The sequence below is a fragment of the Chroicocephalus ridibundus genome, chromosome 1 (genome assembly GCF_963924245.1).
Source record: "Chroicocephalus ridibundus chromosome 1, bChrRid1.1, whole genome shotgun sequence".
In the NCBI taxonomy this organism is placed as follows: domain Eukaryota; kingdom Metazoa; phylum Chordata; class Aves; order Charadriiformes; family Laridae; genus Chroicocephalus; species Chroicocephalus ridibundus.
The window spans coordinates 209,251,587-209,269,626 of NC_086284.1; the positions used below are offsets into that span (position 1 = coordinate 209,251,587).

At 36.2% G+C, this 18,040-nt stretch overlaps 1 protein-coding gene across 5 annotated transcripts in view; it reads right to left on the minus strand.

Moving 5' to 3' along the window:
* The window catches only part of CACNA2D1 (calcium voltage-gated channel auxiliary subunit alpha2delta 1), a 430,557-nt gene that overhangs the window by 43,178 nt on the left and 369,339 nt on the right, over positions 1-18,040 (minus strand). For 3 of the 5 annotated variants that reach the window (XM_063323543.1, XM_063323541.1, XM_063323540.1), the window contains exons 15-20: positions 16,502-16,591; positions 13,388-13,456; positions 11,694-11,768; positions 10,321-10,395; positions 3,135-3,206; positions 1,926-1,997 (exon numbers count right to left, since the gene is read on the minus strand). In XM_063323543.1, coding sequence (XP_063179613.1) covers positions 1,926-1,997; positions 3,135-3,206; positions 10,321-10,395; positions 11,694-11,768; positions 13,388-13,456; positions 16,502-16,591 — 453 coding nt within the window. Of the gene's footprint in view, positions 1-1,925; positions 1,998-3,134; positions 3,207-7,217; positions 7,275-10,320; positions 10,396-11,693; positions 11,769-13,387; positions 13,457-16,501; positions 16,592-18,040 lie in introns of all 5 variants that reach the window. The other 2 variants (XM_063323544.1, XM_063323542.1) reach the window with 2 other exon arrangements.

Genomic DNA, 18,040 nt, shown 5'->3' on the forward strand with positions numbered 1-18,040 from the left:
AAAGACATGGACCAGTTGGAGGGGGTCCAGAAGAGGACCATGGAAATGATCAGAGGGATGGAACACCTCTCCTATGAGGACAGGATGCGTGAGTTAGGGATGTTCAGCCTGGAGAAGAAAAGGCTCTCGAGAGACCTTATTGTGGCCTTTCAGAACTTAAAGCGGGCTTATAAGAAAGATGGGGACAAACATTTTAGTAGGGCCTGTATCAGTAGGACAAGGGGCTTTAAACTAAAAGAGGGTAGATACAGACTAGGTAGAAGGAAGAAATTTTTTACAATGAGGGTGGTGAAACATTGGAACAGGTTGCCCTAAGACGTTGTAGATGCCCCATCCCTGGAAGCATTCAAGGTCAGGTTGGATGGGGCACTGAGCAACCTGATCTAGTTGAAGATGTCCCTGCTCATTTCAGGGGGGTTGGACTAGATGGCCCTTAAAGGTCCCTTCCAACCCACACTATTCTGTCTCTAAGCATGTTCCCAAAGCTCTGTTGTGGAACCGAGTGACACTTGACATTGTGAAATCACATTATGGATGAACGATTGAGACATGCTTCAGAAAATTCAGCTCCATTTTCAGCCTAATCTAGCAACTACATGTATTGTCACTGATTTTCAGCCATGAAGACAAGTAAGTGTCTGTCATGGTTAATGCAAAAATAGACTAGGACTATGAATTTATTTTTTTTTTTATTAAAATGAGAGTAAGTATATAAAAATCTTCCCTCAATGCAGAATTGAGTCAGAGGACTGGTAATAAGAACTGCTTAGTATTGGGCATGGTTTGGTGTAATCTGGCCAAAATTTAAAGCAGAGTGTAAATGTTGCTACCATCTGTTAGACAATTAATGGAATATAAAAAAAGAATGTGCTGTTTTTAACAGAACAAAACTCCCTAAACTCTGAAGCCTGATTTCCTATCAATTTACCTTGATTAGATTCTGTAGCATATGCCTTTTGAGAAGGAGTAACTTTTCCCTGGAACATTCTGCCATTTAAGTACAAACAGCAGAGCCATTAGAGATATCAAAGTTACAGGAGATCAACAGGAAAGAGCAGCTAATAATATCCATGAAAAATTAACTGCACACTCACAAGTAACTCTGCTGAGAATTGTTATGCTGGGCTTATATATCTAAGGGTTGTGTAGTGTCTGCTTGGTGTTTTATTTGCTTCACGTTCCTCTGCTAAGTCATTAAATTAGCTATCTTCAAGCTGTTTTACATTCAGAGTAAAACAGTTTCAAAAAGCTGTTGTCGAAATGTAACAGTGGGGCATACTCTGGCCAGAACTGCTCTGTTGGTACACCAGCCATCATTTCTTCTCATTAAGGTCCCCCAAGGCGTACAGCATAGACGTAAGGATCCGTATCAAATCTGAGTATTTCCTATTGCTGGGAAACAGTAGCAATCTTTGTCATGAATGAGCATTTTGGATAATAAAATAAAGAACTCCACAAGCTGTTCAGAATGCAGAAGTACGTAATATAACTGTAAGATGGATTTGCTTATCCCAAATAGTCTTCATTTATGGCATATAGACGTTATATTCTCTCTCGCTATTTTCTTCCCATTCAACCACAATATAAACTACCAAACCCACTCTCACACATCTCTGCCAGCAAATTAAGTACTTTGTTTTGGGATTCATACACAGAAGTAGGCTGGGTCCATTTCCTGGTGAACAGAGTGTAAGACCTCATCAACAACTGCCTGATTAATGACGCACCAAAGAAACCAAGAAAGAAAACAATTCTTCTTTTCCTAAGTACATAATTTCTTTTAGTATAAGCCAATAAAACTAGCAAATCGAGAGGGAAAAATGATACAAACTGACACTAAAGAATAAACACCTTTTTGCCATTTCATAGTATTTTTCTGGTTTTATGTGTTCCTGTAAATGCAATTGTTGGTGTTCCTGTCTTACCTCATCTTGGGACTTGACCAGTGTTTCAAATGTTTTTTCTCCACTTTCTCCATCTATCATTTTTTTCCGAATCTATTGACAAGGAAGAAAAAATACCCAAAAAACTAGGTGTTGCATGTAAAATATATATAATGCTTCATATAACATATAAAAAAATATTATATATAATATAATACATAATATATAAAATACAAAACATATATTATAGATAATATATTCCATAAAACACAGAAAATGGCAATGCATATGAAAGTCATAGCTCTTAAAAACCAGTTAAGTTTACAATTTTCAGATTTTTCTAATTAAAAGTTGTTTTATCCAAACCTATACCGAATCAGTAGAGTCATGAAGCAACAGCTCCGGTATACTTTGCATAACAAGCCCATTCCCTAAAACCCCTGGATGTTGGGCACTAGGCGGAGTATGAATTCTGTGTGGAAGAGAAGGAGTTTTGTGTAGCATTTCTCGTGCTTCCCAGCACGTCTGTGTGATTCTGATAGCAGCAGTGATTCACAACAAAACCCATTTTTATTCCAGTCAGAGAGTAATTCATCGATGAAACAGGAGTTTCAAAGAAACTTAATGTGGAATTTAACAGATACCAATAGTGCTATTATGAAAGAACAATTCCAAACGAAGTGAAAAAATGTGTTAAAAATGTAAAATGTTTAAAAGAACTCTATTTTATTTCACAAAACTAACAAACTATTTTTAAAAATTCTGATTTCTAAATGTAATGTAAAATTATTTACTGAAAAACATACGAAGAGATTTGTTGTCAACACTTAATTTCGCAGTTTTCTCTCTCACCACAGCAATAAGCTGGCATTAGTAAGAGACAGGAAAATACTTTTAAAACATTTTGTGTAATATAGTAATAGCTTGTTAAAAAGTGTTCCGTTGTAAAAAAATTACAAGCTCCCTTCCCAGGATTTACTACTTAATGAAGAAGAATTATTTAAATAGCAATCGTGGTGTCTTTAAAAATGAAAGGAATATAACGCATTGCCCTTGCCCACAAAAAATATCAGTTCTCAATTTGCTTCATTATAACTTCATCTCTCTATGAAGTCATCATCTTGACAAATTTAAAATTGAAATTCATAGTGAAATAGATTCCCATTCGAAATCTAGAGCACTTATTGCTTCTCAGTTATTATACAGTGAAATACAAGGAGCAACAGGTACTGAGAAACCGGGTAATCTCACCTCAACTTTAATATCATTTTCCAATTCAGCATCTAGAAAATCCAGTGTAACAGGCTCCTGGGATTTGGGATTCTGAAGCAGAAGATATTGAATGATCAAATAATAAAGACAGAGTACAGTAATTTTGCAAATCATTCGAATCCCTTCATTTCAAAGGAAACTGCTTAACTGGGCTTACTTACTCGTCCATTCTAATCTCTTACAGCATGATGAATTACTAGTGGCTCTTTCTCACTTGTTTTATTTCGTTGGGTAGAGGGGTTAATTGGGTAAGTGAAAATCAAATTAGCACAAATGGCCACTGTCCATTCACAGTCTGTCATGTGTGGGGCTCACGCTGGGAAGCTGCTTCCCCTGCTGCTGGTATGTCATGGAGTGTTAGGGTGGGAAAAGACCCATCGGAGGAAGCATCAGATGTGAATCTCTCAGTAGGCGTCCTGTCTCCAAGAAGGCAGAGAGAACTTTGGGAGAGTGTTCCAGCTGACCAGTAAAATGGCGTCACTGTGCTCTTCTGCAATTTTGCCAAAAGCAGACTACAGACTTCCCATTATGAAGCGGGAATGGACTGCAGCTCAAGATTCATAAAGGCAGCAATTATAGCAAATGATTTGTTTGTTACAAAAAATAAAAATCGCTTTTATTGTCAGTGTTACAGGACTTTCCTGAACACCTTGCAGTTTTGAATGCATTTCTCTTGAAATCAGTACTGTTATCCCAATTTAAGAAATGAAAACCTGTAGCACAGACATACTGTGACCCAGCAGCTTCAAGACCTAAGGAATGTACATGATGTTGACCCTCGACAATGGAGCACTGAGAAGTTTGGTGGGCTGCATCTGTAGTAACCCTGGTCCCATAAGGGTGCGGTAAGAGCATTGTAGCTCTGCTGACGTGGCTCAGACCACCCTCCAGCCTCTACTGCCTTCTCAGTTGCAGTCTGCATTTACTTGGACAGAGCCCTCTTCCGTAGGAGTCGGTTGTTTGAGTAATTTTGGCTAAGCCCCATTGAGTTTATATTACGTGTGATGTAAAAATCCTCAGTCCTCATCACTCAGTACTTATTTAATGAACCCACCAAAAGAAGGATCTTTAGAAAAGAGCATGGGGATATATTATTTAGTCATTTAAATCTGATAGTTTAGAATAGAAGATGAATAAAGTCCTTTTTTTTTTTTTTTATTGATAATACTTTGCTTTGTGTAATAGGACAGTTCATACACAAAAGGATCTCAAGGCCTAGTTTTATCAGTAACTGAGCACTGCTTCTCATATGATTAGCAAGACAAAAATTGTCATTAGCTGATACTATTAATTCAAGACTAGTGTAAATTCCGATAATGACATTTCTCGAGGATTTCAGTGATGCAGCTATACCAACTTATTTACAGGGTAGACTAAAGACCTTTCTTTCAAAATGCTGATTATATTCCTTCTATCCTAGCATTCTCTGACAAAGGTATATGGCAAATATACATGTAACTATTCTATCAAAGAATGCAAGCATGTTTCATCACAATTTATGTACGTAATACCAGTTCCTACTGGAAGAACATAACATCCTGAAGAGCTGGTAAGAGATGCCTTCATATAATAGTCTGGAGCATTAAGAGCTTAACGGTAGTCCTTATTTTCAAGATTTATATTCAAATAATATAGAATAGTGTTAGAAGACAAAAGACTGTTCCTTCGTATTCTTGAGGAACATATGTATGTGATTCTGGATATATGAAATCATTCCTGTTCTTAGCAAGTAAGACTTACTGCCTGCCAATAAATTTATTCTAAGAATATGCCCTGAAAAGATTTCAGACAAAGATTCGGGTATTTCTTTTAAATGTCTACTGATAACTTCAAGAATTTTTTATGTTCCTATTTATATAGGATAGATAAAGCTAGCAACATTAATATAATAGTGTCAACATATACTCTCTACTAATTCAAAACAATTTAATTATTCTTATGCTGTTTCTTGCCCACCCCCACCCCCCCAATCCACACTCTCAAAATAAATAGCAAAAGGCTAAAATGTAAAAATAAATAAAAAAATACATTTTCTTACATGCAATGGATAATGAATAGCATGGTCAAACCCAAACAGCATGCATGAAGGCATTGGCATGGCAGAGGAGGCATTTATGAAGTTCACATTTCATTCCAACACACAAAGGAACAGAGAAGAAAAGAAATGGTAATAAAAAGAAAAAAAAAAAGCCATCACATCAAATCAAGGTCAATATTAATTTCAAATGATAACCTGGGCTAGCCACAGTTAAGGAGTCCCAAAGACAAAGTAGTCAACTTCAACTGTCCTTCAAAATTCAAGTATACATGAACTGTTCGTTCTTGTTCTTTGTAAGACTTACATGACCACACATTCTTTATAAGGTACTTATTAATGACTTTTAATAGATGAAGAAACTAAACATGGATAGATACATTATGTGATGTGCCTAAGGCACAAAGAAATACATTAGAAATTAGAACAGAACATCCCTAGCCCCGTACTTCAAATGGAAGACTATTTTCCCCACTATATCTTTTTCCCCAAGAATGTGTTTTTAGCAGTGTTTGGGCTCCATATTTTTTTTCTTCCAAGGTTGCCATTTAGTGAGTTTTATCCCAAGCCATGAAGAAACAAACTTACTGTTCAGTTTGCTCTTCTCTTTTTCCAGTCATGCACGTGGCATAACTAGAAGAAGCGCAACATCACCACATTCACCAGCACAACTTAATAAAACGAAACAGAAGTAAATCACTAGCAATGAAGCATGCAAATAAGAGGAGTGCAATCCATTTTCAGCATGAAAAATAAAGGCAAAGATCTATTACTTCAATGACAAATCAAGAAGGAAACAAAGAAAGAAAGAACTGGTGCAGCAACATAAAAAAAAAGTTTATTAAAATGTTGTTGTCGTGTTTTGGGAGGTCAGTATTCTCACAAATTCTATAGAAGTCTTTGGTGTGAGTTGCAGGAGCCTAATTCCTACTCATACCTGCAGTACTAATGAAGACACGGGCCATTAGGCTTTTAAAATAATTGATGGTAAGAAGGTCGCAAAATCCTGGGCCCCAGCGGGAGACCCAGGAGCATCTGGAGTGGATGGGAGCCCAGAGCTGCCCCTCCCTGGGCAGCCACCACAGCCGGGTGAGCTCAGCAGCAGCCAAGGGTGCTCAGAAACGTTATTTTAATTTTTTTTTTGTGTTCCAGTGCTGCTTTCTCCAGTGCATAAACAAAAAAAATCTAGCCTGGTGGTGGTCTTCTAGATGTGGTATAAACACAGCCACTTGAGGCTCGGTGAAATCACTGAATTGAATTAGGCCAGGATTTTACACCATGTTTTAATGGTGGTGTTATGTAAGCCACTGGTTTTGCATTATGTATTCCCATATGTGAAAGAAATTAACATGGTACACTGTACCTAATTTTGTTATTTTGCTAGTTACATAGTTAATCTATTCCTGTAATGATTTTTAAGTTTTCATTAAGTGTTTTCTGCTCAGGGATTGCACTGCATAAATGTTACTAATTTCCTTTTTCCTGTTCACTTAATGGCAGTTAATCCTCTGGAGATGGGTTTGCTAAACCAAGAACCCCGATGTAAATAGCATATAAAACATATATCCTACTCTGACTTCCCCAGAAAAAAAAATATAAATAGAACGGTTCATTCAACTTCTGCAATGTGATACAGCATACACTGTACAATAAAACTTGGCAATAAAGTCATAAGAATGATCTTCTCTTGACTTCGGGTTTATGCAAGCAAAGACAGCACAAGTAGTCTCTTTTTTTTCCCAGTCTTCAAATTCATTTCAAAATCTGAAGAATAATTTTTACTGCGCGGCTCTAATTAGCACCTATTAGTAAAGCACCATAATTTAATAGAACGCCCTTCACTACAGCCAATAACATGTTTTCTACTATTTAAACAAGGAAGGATGCAAGCTTCATGCTTTGGAAGCTGTTTGTCAAAGTAAACAGTTCTCTAGTTAGATTTTTCCTAGTAAGCAGGGCAGAAGCTTTCTAATTGTATTTCCAGGTCTATGCATTCTAATGCACTAATCACCTCCATCCAAAGTTACCTGTACATTGGGTCTCCTTTTTCTCAATTTAACTTTTGGTATGCCCACACCAATTTGCTGAAGTAACAAAAAAGCAGTAATTTATATTTTTACACTCTTAGTAAACAGCGTACTTATAGAATGGAAGCCTTCCCTCAACATCTATGCTCTCCAGCGCACATTTACTGGAAGCAGAGAGGAGCCCTCATTCCGATAAAGAGTTCCGAGCTCTCTATCAGAATTACACACAGGTTTTGTCAAGGGAAACGAAAACCAGACGTATATTAAATGATGTGAATTAAGTCATCAGAGAGCTCTTCCTCCCACATTATCTGCTAGAATTAATATATAGAATAAGAAGAGTTTCACATTTTGTTTACTGTTATATCCGCTCTTAAAACCACCTCCTCTTCCATTTCTTTCAAAACTATAAACCACGAGACAGATCACTGGAGCCTACTGAAGGCATCTGGAGCTTAAAATTACCATTAAATGGATTTTGGTCAGAACCATAACGAAAATAAAGAAAAGGATGCTCCTCTTTAGAACACATTCAAAAATGTAATTATTTACTGTTTTCAAATCTTATCTAATTAAGACTAATGTTGTTAACACATGCTTAATGCACTCCCTTCAGCGACTATGTTTATTTGGTGGGCTACCCACCTGTTCTCCCAGGACAACGGGAAAAATACATGCACATACAGACAGACACACAAAGAAAATTGGTAGAAAAACATAAAATGAAGCATTTGTTTAAAAATGAAATATAGCTACACAAACTTGAAAAAAAGGTATTTTAAGCAGTTTAAAACTATAATATACTGAAAGTTAAAAAAAAAAAAAGTTTTCCTACGTTATGCTTTGAAGTATTTTTTGTTTGCAAATAAAAGCATGAAGGGAAGGTTCTTAATGATTTTAATCAGCTTTTGAACCTGCCTTTTGTTAAATTTTCTCAGTTGTGCAAATGGCTTTACAAGTTCTGAATTTCTAGGGGCTTTTTTTTTCTTTGTGAGATCATACTGCAAGACAATTTCTTAAACTATTAATTGCGTTGAACCAGTTTTGATTTGAGGTAACAGATTTTCAGAAGGAAAGCAGAAGGCATTCAGAAGAAGGGACCACTGGAAGTTTAACACACCCTCACCTCTTCGAAGGTAAAGACGTAGTTATGTTTTAGTTTACATCTATTGAACAATTGCTGGCAGAGAGGGTTAAGATGTTGTTTGTTAATAAGTTAACGGCTACCAGGAGGTTCAACTAAAATTAATATGACATGTTAAAGAAAGTCCATGAGTTCTAAATACATCTGTCTTTGTAGTGTACCTTAGTTTTAAAACGCAGTTCTTGTATCAGTCTGAATAGCATGCACCACCCCAAACAAACTGGGAGTGAAAAAGTCTAGTCTGTGTAACTGTTAATAACAACAATAACAATAATAATAATGCATATGCTTAACATTACATTTAGACATTATTCTACAACATAAAACATATCACACAAAATATCCTTTTTTAAACATACTCTAAATCAAACATTAAAGCAGTATGTGGTAGCATCTCTGGACTTTCATATCGACTGAAAAAGTAGAAAACTACACAGAGAAACTGCGACAATTAGTTTCCTAATAATCCATCTCGGTCTGCCTACATTTAGTTGGGATGAGCTGAGTTTTTCACTCTCTAACAAAGGTTCTTTAGTCTTCAGTGTTATGAGTTTACACTGTAGTATAATAGCACATATGAGACGAACAGAATCCATATCCATGAGTTCCTCACAAGATTGAGCCTAAAACGAAAATACTACATCGCTTCATTTCTGTTAACAAAAAGACAGTTTCATTTGCATATAAGGAAAAGGTAAACAGACCACTGGGTGTCATCTGAGTTTCTAATAATCTCTAATGAGGAAAAGATTTGGTCAGTAATGATGCATATATTTGTCTCAGAAAAATTCATCAAGCAAAATCATCAAATCAAAACTTTCTTTTTTTAACACATGAACACCTAATGCATATATTGAGAAATGGAAGTTCATCTGAATTATGAAGACTATATAAAAAACTTTTCTTTTTAAAAGGGTCCTTTCAAAATAAATCAAAAGGGATATTTCATCTATAGTCACGATCAAGTTATTCTTCTCTTCTTCAGAAACATTTTTTTTTCTCTCTTTTTTTGTTACACACTTGGCAAAAGATTTCAAACATATTCATTACTTCATCAGGAAATTAATTCACATATTCACAATGCTGATTTCCCGCAGCTTAAGAATTAAATGAATCTGTAAAATATGTAGACAAATTCTTAATTTCTTTCTCTGCCTTTGACAGTTAAAGAGTGAAGTACTGAAAAGGGGCTCTGCTATCCCTCTTGCAGCTATGATAAGACTTTCTGCTGAAGAAACAAGAGAGGACAGTCACACAGCCCAGAGGTCAAGGACTTGCTGCTATTCTGCCACAGGAACATGGCTGGGAGGAATAAAGTGATGGATATGCATCCAATTTTTTTTAAAAAACCCAGTATTTCCATGCCTAAAGGCAGCAAATACAGGCTTCCATTACTTAAGAAGTTTCTCTAAAGTGTACTAAGTGCTAAAAAATAACTTAGGAGTAGGGTGCCACTAAAGTTTAAAAGCTTTACTAGCCTCATTTGACTGTGTATTGACAGGTTGCATTTATCTTGACCATATATTGCTCAAACCATCTTAATGGGAAATTCTAATATTGCCAACTGAACTACACGGACACATTGTTGGGCCTTCAATACCTATAGTGATTCGTCGTTAGTTCTAACTTTTTATGTGGAAACAATCCATACATCTCTCTCAATCCGGAGTGATTATTTTTTTTTATTATTATTATTATTAAGTGTGTGTGTAAAATATACACCTTTTTTATTCTATCAATAACCAAATGCAATACAAGGCAATGCTGGTCTTCGTGCTGACTGAAGCAGATTTGGATGAAGCCATACATGCACCACAGATTTTCCTGACACCCCCACCACTGAGAAATCTTTACTATTGCTCTCTGGCTCTCTGGCACTTTCAGCAGACATTCAATGTTTCTGTTATTTCTGACAATGTCCCCTAATTATAGAAAAATAAATTAGAAGATTTTTCATACCTTTGGTTGGAGATTTGGATGAAGTAGCACATACCCATTAGGATCAATTGCAAAATAGTATCCGTTTGGACAGAGCTGAAAGAAAGAAAGTTTAGAGCTATAAGGCTTTAAGTAATAAAGAAAGATTAATCAATGGTTTTCGAGAAATGGTCACATTAAGGAAAATACTTTGCCTCAGACATCATGAAATATGTGAGATACTAACATACAGAAGGTAATTTCTTAATATTTACTCTTAATAGAAGCATAAACTTGGAGAATCATTTAGGCTGATGGGACCGCTGGAGGTCACCTGGCACAACCCTTCACTGAAAGCAGAGCTAACTTCAAAAGAAGCTCCAACTTCAAAGTTGGACTGGGTTTCAAAGAGTCTTTGAATACTTCTAATGGCAATTCCACAGCCTCTCTGGGCAACCTGCTCCAGTGTTTAACCACCCTCACAATGATTTTTATTTCCTTGTTTCCACTTGGAATTTCCATTGCCACAACTATGTCGATTGCCTCTTGTCTTTTGCTATATACCTTCAAGAAATGTCGAGGTCCATCTTGTCTATAAGTCCCATTAGGTAACCCTTTAGGTTTCTTCTTCAGTTTGAACAAACCCATCTCCCTCAGCTTCTCCTCATATACCATGAAATCCAGCCCCTTGGCAAACTTGGGAGACCAAACTTGGACACAGTACTCCTGATGCAGCTGTTCAGAGCACAGTTGACCTCTTTTACTGCTAACTTATCCTCAGCTTCTCCTCCACCATGACCCCCAGGCCCTCTCCTGCCTTCTGAGGCATTCTGCCCCAGCCTGTACTGTGGCATGGGCATGGGATTATTCCATTCTAGATGTAGGACTTTACATTTGGTTTTGGTCAAATTTGTGATGTTCCTTTGCTTCCTCAGCTGTTATTTTCCACACTACTAGTTATGTTCTTAGAAATTCCCTAGCTAGATGTCTTAATATATAAATCAATCATAGTGAGGAGGGTACAGACATAAATATATATTAAAGAACTTTTCTATAAAGACCCGTCTTATATAAATGCTAAGTATTATTAATAGATGAAATGATTGTGTACTCTACACTGTGATCAGAACCCAACACTCTAAACAGCAGTGCCTTAAGGTACAGGAAAATAATTATCCCCCAATGTAAAAGATGGCTTTTACAGATGCATCCTGATGATAATTAAGACAGAAGCACATATATGGCTGGAGAGAAAACCATCAAAAAATCTACAACAATGGAAAAGAATATATGAAAAGAAGCCTGCTGGTATTTTGATTCACATCCAGTCACTGCTGCATGACTTATGAAAGAGCATGCAAAGAAATCATACATAAATCAGACTTAAAGAGAAACCACCAACGCAAACAACTTACCGTAAATCGGGGTGTCAGTTTTTTTATGTCCTCCAAAGAGACATCAACCCCCATTACTCCAAGAATCAGCTGATTCTGGTAAGATTCAAAAATGTTAGAATATGTTTGACATATTTACAATGCAGAATAACTGCAACAGTCAGTGAATTTTGATTTTGCCTTTGTCTCATGTTTGACAGACACTACTTGAAAAATCACCTATTTGCTGATGTTTGTATTCTAAATATTTTAAATAATATCCAAATGATTCAAAAAAATATTCGATACATTCAGAGTTGAGTACAGAATATTAAAACTGTTTATGAAGATGAAAATGAATGCTTTCCTGGATGAATAAACAATAAATGTAATAACAAAACAGGTGAAAGCAAAAGTGATGCATTAATATTCGACAATGATGTAGATACTAAATTACTAGCACCAATATAGAGCTGCTATTGCACACTTAGGTTGGGCTATTGATAAGTGAGACCAAAAACAATTAACCTCTTTTGGGTGTGGTATAACGATGAATGAGAAAAAACCTTAACACACCCCAAAAAACCCAGTGACTATGACAATCTTCAGCATTTGAAATCAGTGACTCAGGCACTACATTTACTTCACTTGTACTTTATTTTTGTACTACAGAAAAGGGGTGCAGGGATTTACATAATATCACCTGAATCCCTTCTCCATATTCAATAAATTTGGAATATGTATTGGAAGATGCATCTTGCAGCATGCAAGCTAAAATTCAGGTAGAGACATAAGTCAAGCAGATTCAAGTTCTCCTCTTGTTCCTCTGTGTTAGATCAGGGCTGTTTTACTTAGAAAGACATGCTTTGATAATCAGTACTCTCTCACTTTGCAACCAGACGCAGTGAATTCCAGGCATTATCTTGTAGATAAGATTATGAAATATTTTTGTTTGTTTGTTTGTTTGTTTGATTTGTTTTTAAAGGGAAATCAGGAGAACTATTCTGAAAGTAAGTAAAAGAAATTGTAGTGATCGAATTTGCATGTATTCATTCTGAGTCTATGTAATCTATCTAAGAAAGTAAATCAAAGAATATCTTATCTAAGCTTCTGTATATTTTAACCCGAATGAACATGAGTATCACACCAAAGGTACAACAGTTTACCACATACTGTAAAGCATATTCTAGGTCTGATTTTAAAAAGCAGCATTTTGATTTTGAGAAGAGCACGTAAATTGATTTCTTATCAGGCTGTAATAGGAGTGGGGAATTGTATTTTTGTAATACTTAGATTTTAATCTAAGTACACAGTCCTATTTTCCATTGTCATTACAACCAAATAATTTCAATTCTCTACAGCATTGCCTTTTACCCTGAAATGTCATAGCTTCACAGATCTATAATAAATTTATCTGGGCTTCCTTTCTTGGCAAGGGCTAAATAATATCATCATCTACCTCCCATCTATTGAGCACTTGACTCATTCCCACTGCTACCAGGTCACAGAGATAGATCAAGGAATGTCATACCCTGAAACTCAGAACTACAAAAAGGGTGATCTGCATTTTCTTGCTCCCAGGAGGTTATCAGGCAACTAGAGATGACCCCTTTTTTTCTGGCGTACAAGACAATTAAACTGTAGAAAGCTCTATGGAAATACACATTTTTCAAGGAGTTTTGCATTAAATTTATTTCAAGTAACTGATTTTTTTTTTTCTTTAAGTAACAACTTACTATTTTCCCATTTTGTTCCTTTGTTAGATTGAAGACAGGCAGAGTTCCTGTAATCACAAGGCCCAGCTCCTAGGAAATAATCACATATAGAGGGGAGAAAAAGACTTTTTAGTTAAATAACAAATTTTGACCTAAAATAGATTAGAACAATCCAGGGATTACTGTAGCCAAACACTAGATTAGAGTACTGACTTTTAGCTTGTAAAAAAAGAAAAAAAAATAAGACTACTTCATTGATTTTATGCATAGAAAGTTAAAATTATATTTTTTGTGTCCATGTGTTAGTAAGAATAATAAAGTGCTTTTTAAAAATAGATGGTGTGCAAAAAGTTAGGATATAATAGTTTAATAAAAGCTAAATGTAATAATAAAATATAATAGTAAATGTAAAATATAATAGTAAATATAAAATATAATAGTTTAATAAAAACTAAAAGTTATGAAAAAATGTGTACAGCGACAGTTCCCACTATACTAAAAACGATAGATAGTAGGGGGGAACATAAAAAAAAAGAAAAGAAAAAAGAAAAAAAGGAGAAAGCCAAACCAAACTTAAAGGTAGTAAACAGGTAGGCAACAAATACATACAGTCAAAATCAACAGAAACATCCAACAGGTAATACTACTATTTTTCATATCATCACTACTTTTCAATGGCTTGAAATAGTATCCATCATCAGTTCTTCAAAATCACGTAGTCTCTTCTAGTATTGAGGCAAGGGATTTACGCTTCTTGGGGAATATGTAAGAAATTTGTTTTTTCTTTACTGGCAGTCACAACTCATACTGAAAATAGGATCCAGAAAACTATATGTTTAAATAGCCTGAAAAGATTTGTTTTCCATCCTGAATTGTCCACAGGCAGATTTCTACCTTTCCTTGTACTAATGTTTAGTTTTTTATTTCAAACTTTTTCCCCCTCACTGATGCTTAATGTATTTTATTGCGGAGCTATATCACTTTGTTTCATTAGGAAAAAAAAAAAGAAAGCTAAAATACTTTATTAATCCGCTTTGATGAAATCCGTTCTCCATTTACCCAGTCTAGTACCATCTTTTTTGAATTAAACAATCCTTCGTGAACATGTGTTTGTGTATGAAATGAAAGGTGATGAGATCAGAGTTAATAACATTAAAACAAGCAAGGTGAAGAGAAGTGGAATTTTCAGGAGATGATACGAGAAGCAAGAAATGGACATGAATCAGAAGCAGAGGAGGATATTTTTTACAAGTAATATCAAAGAGATACATAATGAAACAGTAGGGGAATGTGTGGGGTATAACACCCTCTCCCCCCAAAAAACATACAGGTAGAGAGGGCAATAATTGTGAATGAATTATGACTAACTGGTAAACCTAAAAGTGTCTGAAAATTCTGTAATTATCTTGCAGAAAACGAGGCTGGAGCAATATTGTAACAGAACCTGAAGGAACTGGGCAAGAAAAGAGGTGTGAATTGACACAAATACATCAAATTATTAGAGACAGTCCTGAAAGAGAGCATCAAATGCACGTACCTCTTTAGCATTTCATAACCTGAATTTAGGCTCAATTCAAATGTAGCCTTATGTAATACACTTTGCATTATTTTTGCCTTAGCCCCCAAACAGGTGCTAGACAGTCAGAGGAAAGGATAGGAGAAAGTCCAGTGAGGCACAAGCAGGAGAAGGGCAAGCCCTACAGGAGGGAATTGCTTCAGGAAATTGAAGATAAAGAACCAATGTGACAAATTAGTCCCAATCCCTGCTAAAACCAACAATCGGGAAAAGGCTCCAGGGTAGACTAAATACACCTGTGCCTTTATACAAATTTCAGACTTTACACAAAAGTCCACAAATTTCAGACTTTACGTCAACAGTTTAGTTTGGGTTGGTCTTCACTTAGTAAATATATTAGTAAAAATAACATGTCCTACTTTTTATAAATATGTGTGTATGTGCACACACAAATATATACATACATATAATTATTTATACAAAAACACATACATAACATATGAATGCAGAAAAGTTTGAAGGAAACAATGAATGAACCCACTGAAAATACAAAGCAACGTAACAAAATTCTGCAGGTATCACTCATTTTAGTTCATTAAACAGACCTTTTTTTATCCCCAGTTGCAAATTTAGCTTTGGCTTTACAACAGGATATGTACAGAACATATGAACTTGCGTCATAACATCCTTTATGTTTCCAGTAAATACCTCAACTACAACCAAGAAAACATGGTTAATGAACTTCTGGCCATTGAAATCCCAAAGAAAAACTAGTTCCTCTGTGTCACGCTCAGTTCTATGATGTGTTGACAAAAAATTTACAGTAATGCTGACTGATGGGAAGAAGTGGTTTTGACATGACATTAAATGACCATGTGAACTCGGATAAATACATGACTCCAGATGACTATTTTGCAGTAATTTTTGCTTAGATAGAGTTACTCAGAAGAAGGTTATCTAGAGCAACAGATTGAATTGCTGCTAATAATACTTTGCATTTCGTAGTTTCCTGAATATGTTTGTTTTACAAGGCTGAAGTGATAACTTCAGCAGTAAGGAAAGCATTTCATATATCTTTTTGTTTATTTCCCCATTATATACACTGTCAAATTAAAGAAATCATTACCTTGAGCAAGCAAGTAATTACAACAACCACGGCAGTTTAGAGATCCAAGTTCAAAATCTGTGCTAATAACCAGTGACATTGATAGGTTTCATTCTGCCTGGAATGCTTTAAAAAAAAAAAGAACTCCCCACCAGTAACATAACAGATGACCTCTACTGCAGCATAGGTACAACACTGGAAAGCTATTTGCTTCTCTTTTTCTTTTGTTAGTTTGAGGGCAACAATCACCTACACTTAAAGATTTGTGCTTAGGATAAATTGCTTTTCTCTGTTAAAGTTCAGGACCCTTAGGAGAATACAAGGTACAAGTAATGAGCAGCACCTTAGAAATAGCTGTTCAGGAAATTGCTCCATTGAAGTGTAGAGATACTGGAGTAAGAGTATTATGTTTGGAAGTGTAGGGAATTGAGTCCTCAGAACTGTGGTAAATGGACCCCTATAGTTACTGGTTTGCTAAGATTCTTACTTTGCTAGAGATAACTACAGATCATACCAGAGCATCCAGATAGACATTTGTCCATTGGACTTGTTTGGCTTTCTCTCCAGCTAAAACCATTGGTCTTCCCAAAACATCCAGATATTCCTGCCAAAAAGTGAAATACACCCATCAGAGGGCAGTTATTAGATCAAAGTCCAGAAACAGTATAAAAAATAAACAATAATGAAATAAAAACAATGAAGAGATCAGAAAAAAAAAAGGCAAAATTCACCTCTAATACAGGACTAGTATTTAATACTTCTTTAAATTTATATTACCAAACAGTCTCCAGTATGCCGTATTAACTGCAAAGGCAATTCCTGTATTTCAGTCTCAGTCACACGGACCTTACACATCCATAACCACTGCTCTCTTTCCACCAAGTGAGAATTACAACTATTTTTGTTCCAAAATTAACTGCTAATGACATAATGAAATTACAAGCAGATCTCAGAACCTTCAACCCAGAAGAGAGAGTGGGTGATGGAGGGTGAGTGGTGTAACAGCTGGGTATGTTCAGCTCCTACAGCAAGAACTTGCATAACTTCTGTTGAAACAAAAAAATCAGGGTTTTAAAACCTCATAGTCCCTGCCTTCCTTCAATTCTGGAGTACGGCTAAAGCTGGTGATCTTATGAGATGTCAGATTTCTGGTCTGGTTTGGGAGTGGATGCCATCAAACTTGTCTCAGTCTTCAACCTTTTCTATTTGTCTGATCATATGAGGGGTTTTTCTTGCCAGACACTATCTGGAAGAGTTTAACAGAATCAAAGGACTCTTATTCAAGCCAAAAAAAGGACTCATTTTCTGCCAAAAAATGTCATGCCTGGGCTTGGAAGGACAAAGAACTGCTATGATATTTCCCTGCTTCTCTGGACATGTGAATACATGGACTTTCAGACAACTGAAAAGAATCTCTCTTCATCTGCGCTATCAGTTTGGATCACACCATATAATTCCAGGGTCCTGTGCACACATGGCTGCTAAAACTACCCTGCATCCTTCTTGAAGAAAAAAACCCCTGTCTCTCCCAAACTCGTTGAATCAATGTAGGAACCTCTCCTCTAAGCAGGATTGTACCAGGTCATTGTTTCTGCCCGGCTGAGTTCAGATACTGGAGCAGGACGATGCCCTCACACACATCCACAGCCTTCTCCGCCTAATACAAACCCTGAGGATCATGCTGCAAGTACGGCAGGAAGCAGGCTATGAATGTCCAAACATGTTATAAAAAACTTGCCAGAACTTTACAAAAAAAATTGTTGCCGTGTCTCAGGATTCAAGAGGGACCACGTAAGGCCAGGAGAAAAACTGAGCCCAAAACATAGTCCTTATGCAGAGCTGGTCTGCAGGAGACAGACCACGTCCAGCGCTATGTCGCGCGCACACGGACAGCCTGCTGTAGAGGATGCCAGCTGCTGTGGGCCAGCTGGCCAGGGAAGCAGGGGTCCCATTGTAAATTGACTCCCGGCAACTACTAAAAAGAAATAAAGAAATTCGGATACTTTAACTCACGTAAAAGAAAGCCTTAACTTTTTTTCCTCTACTTTTAATG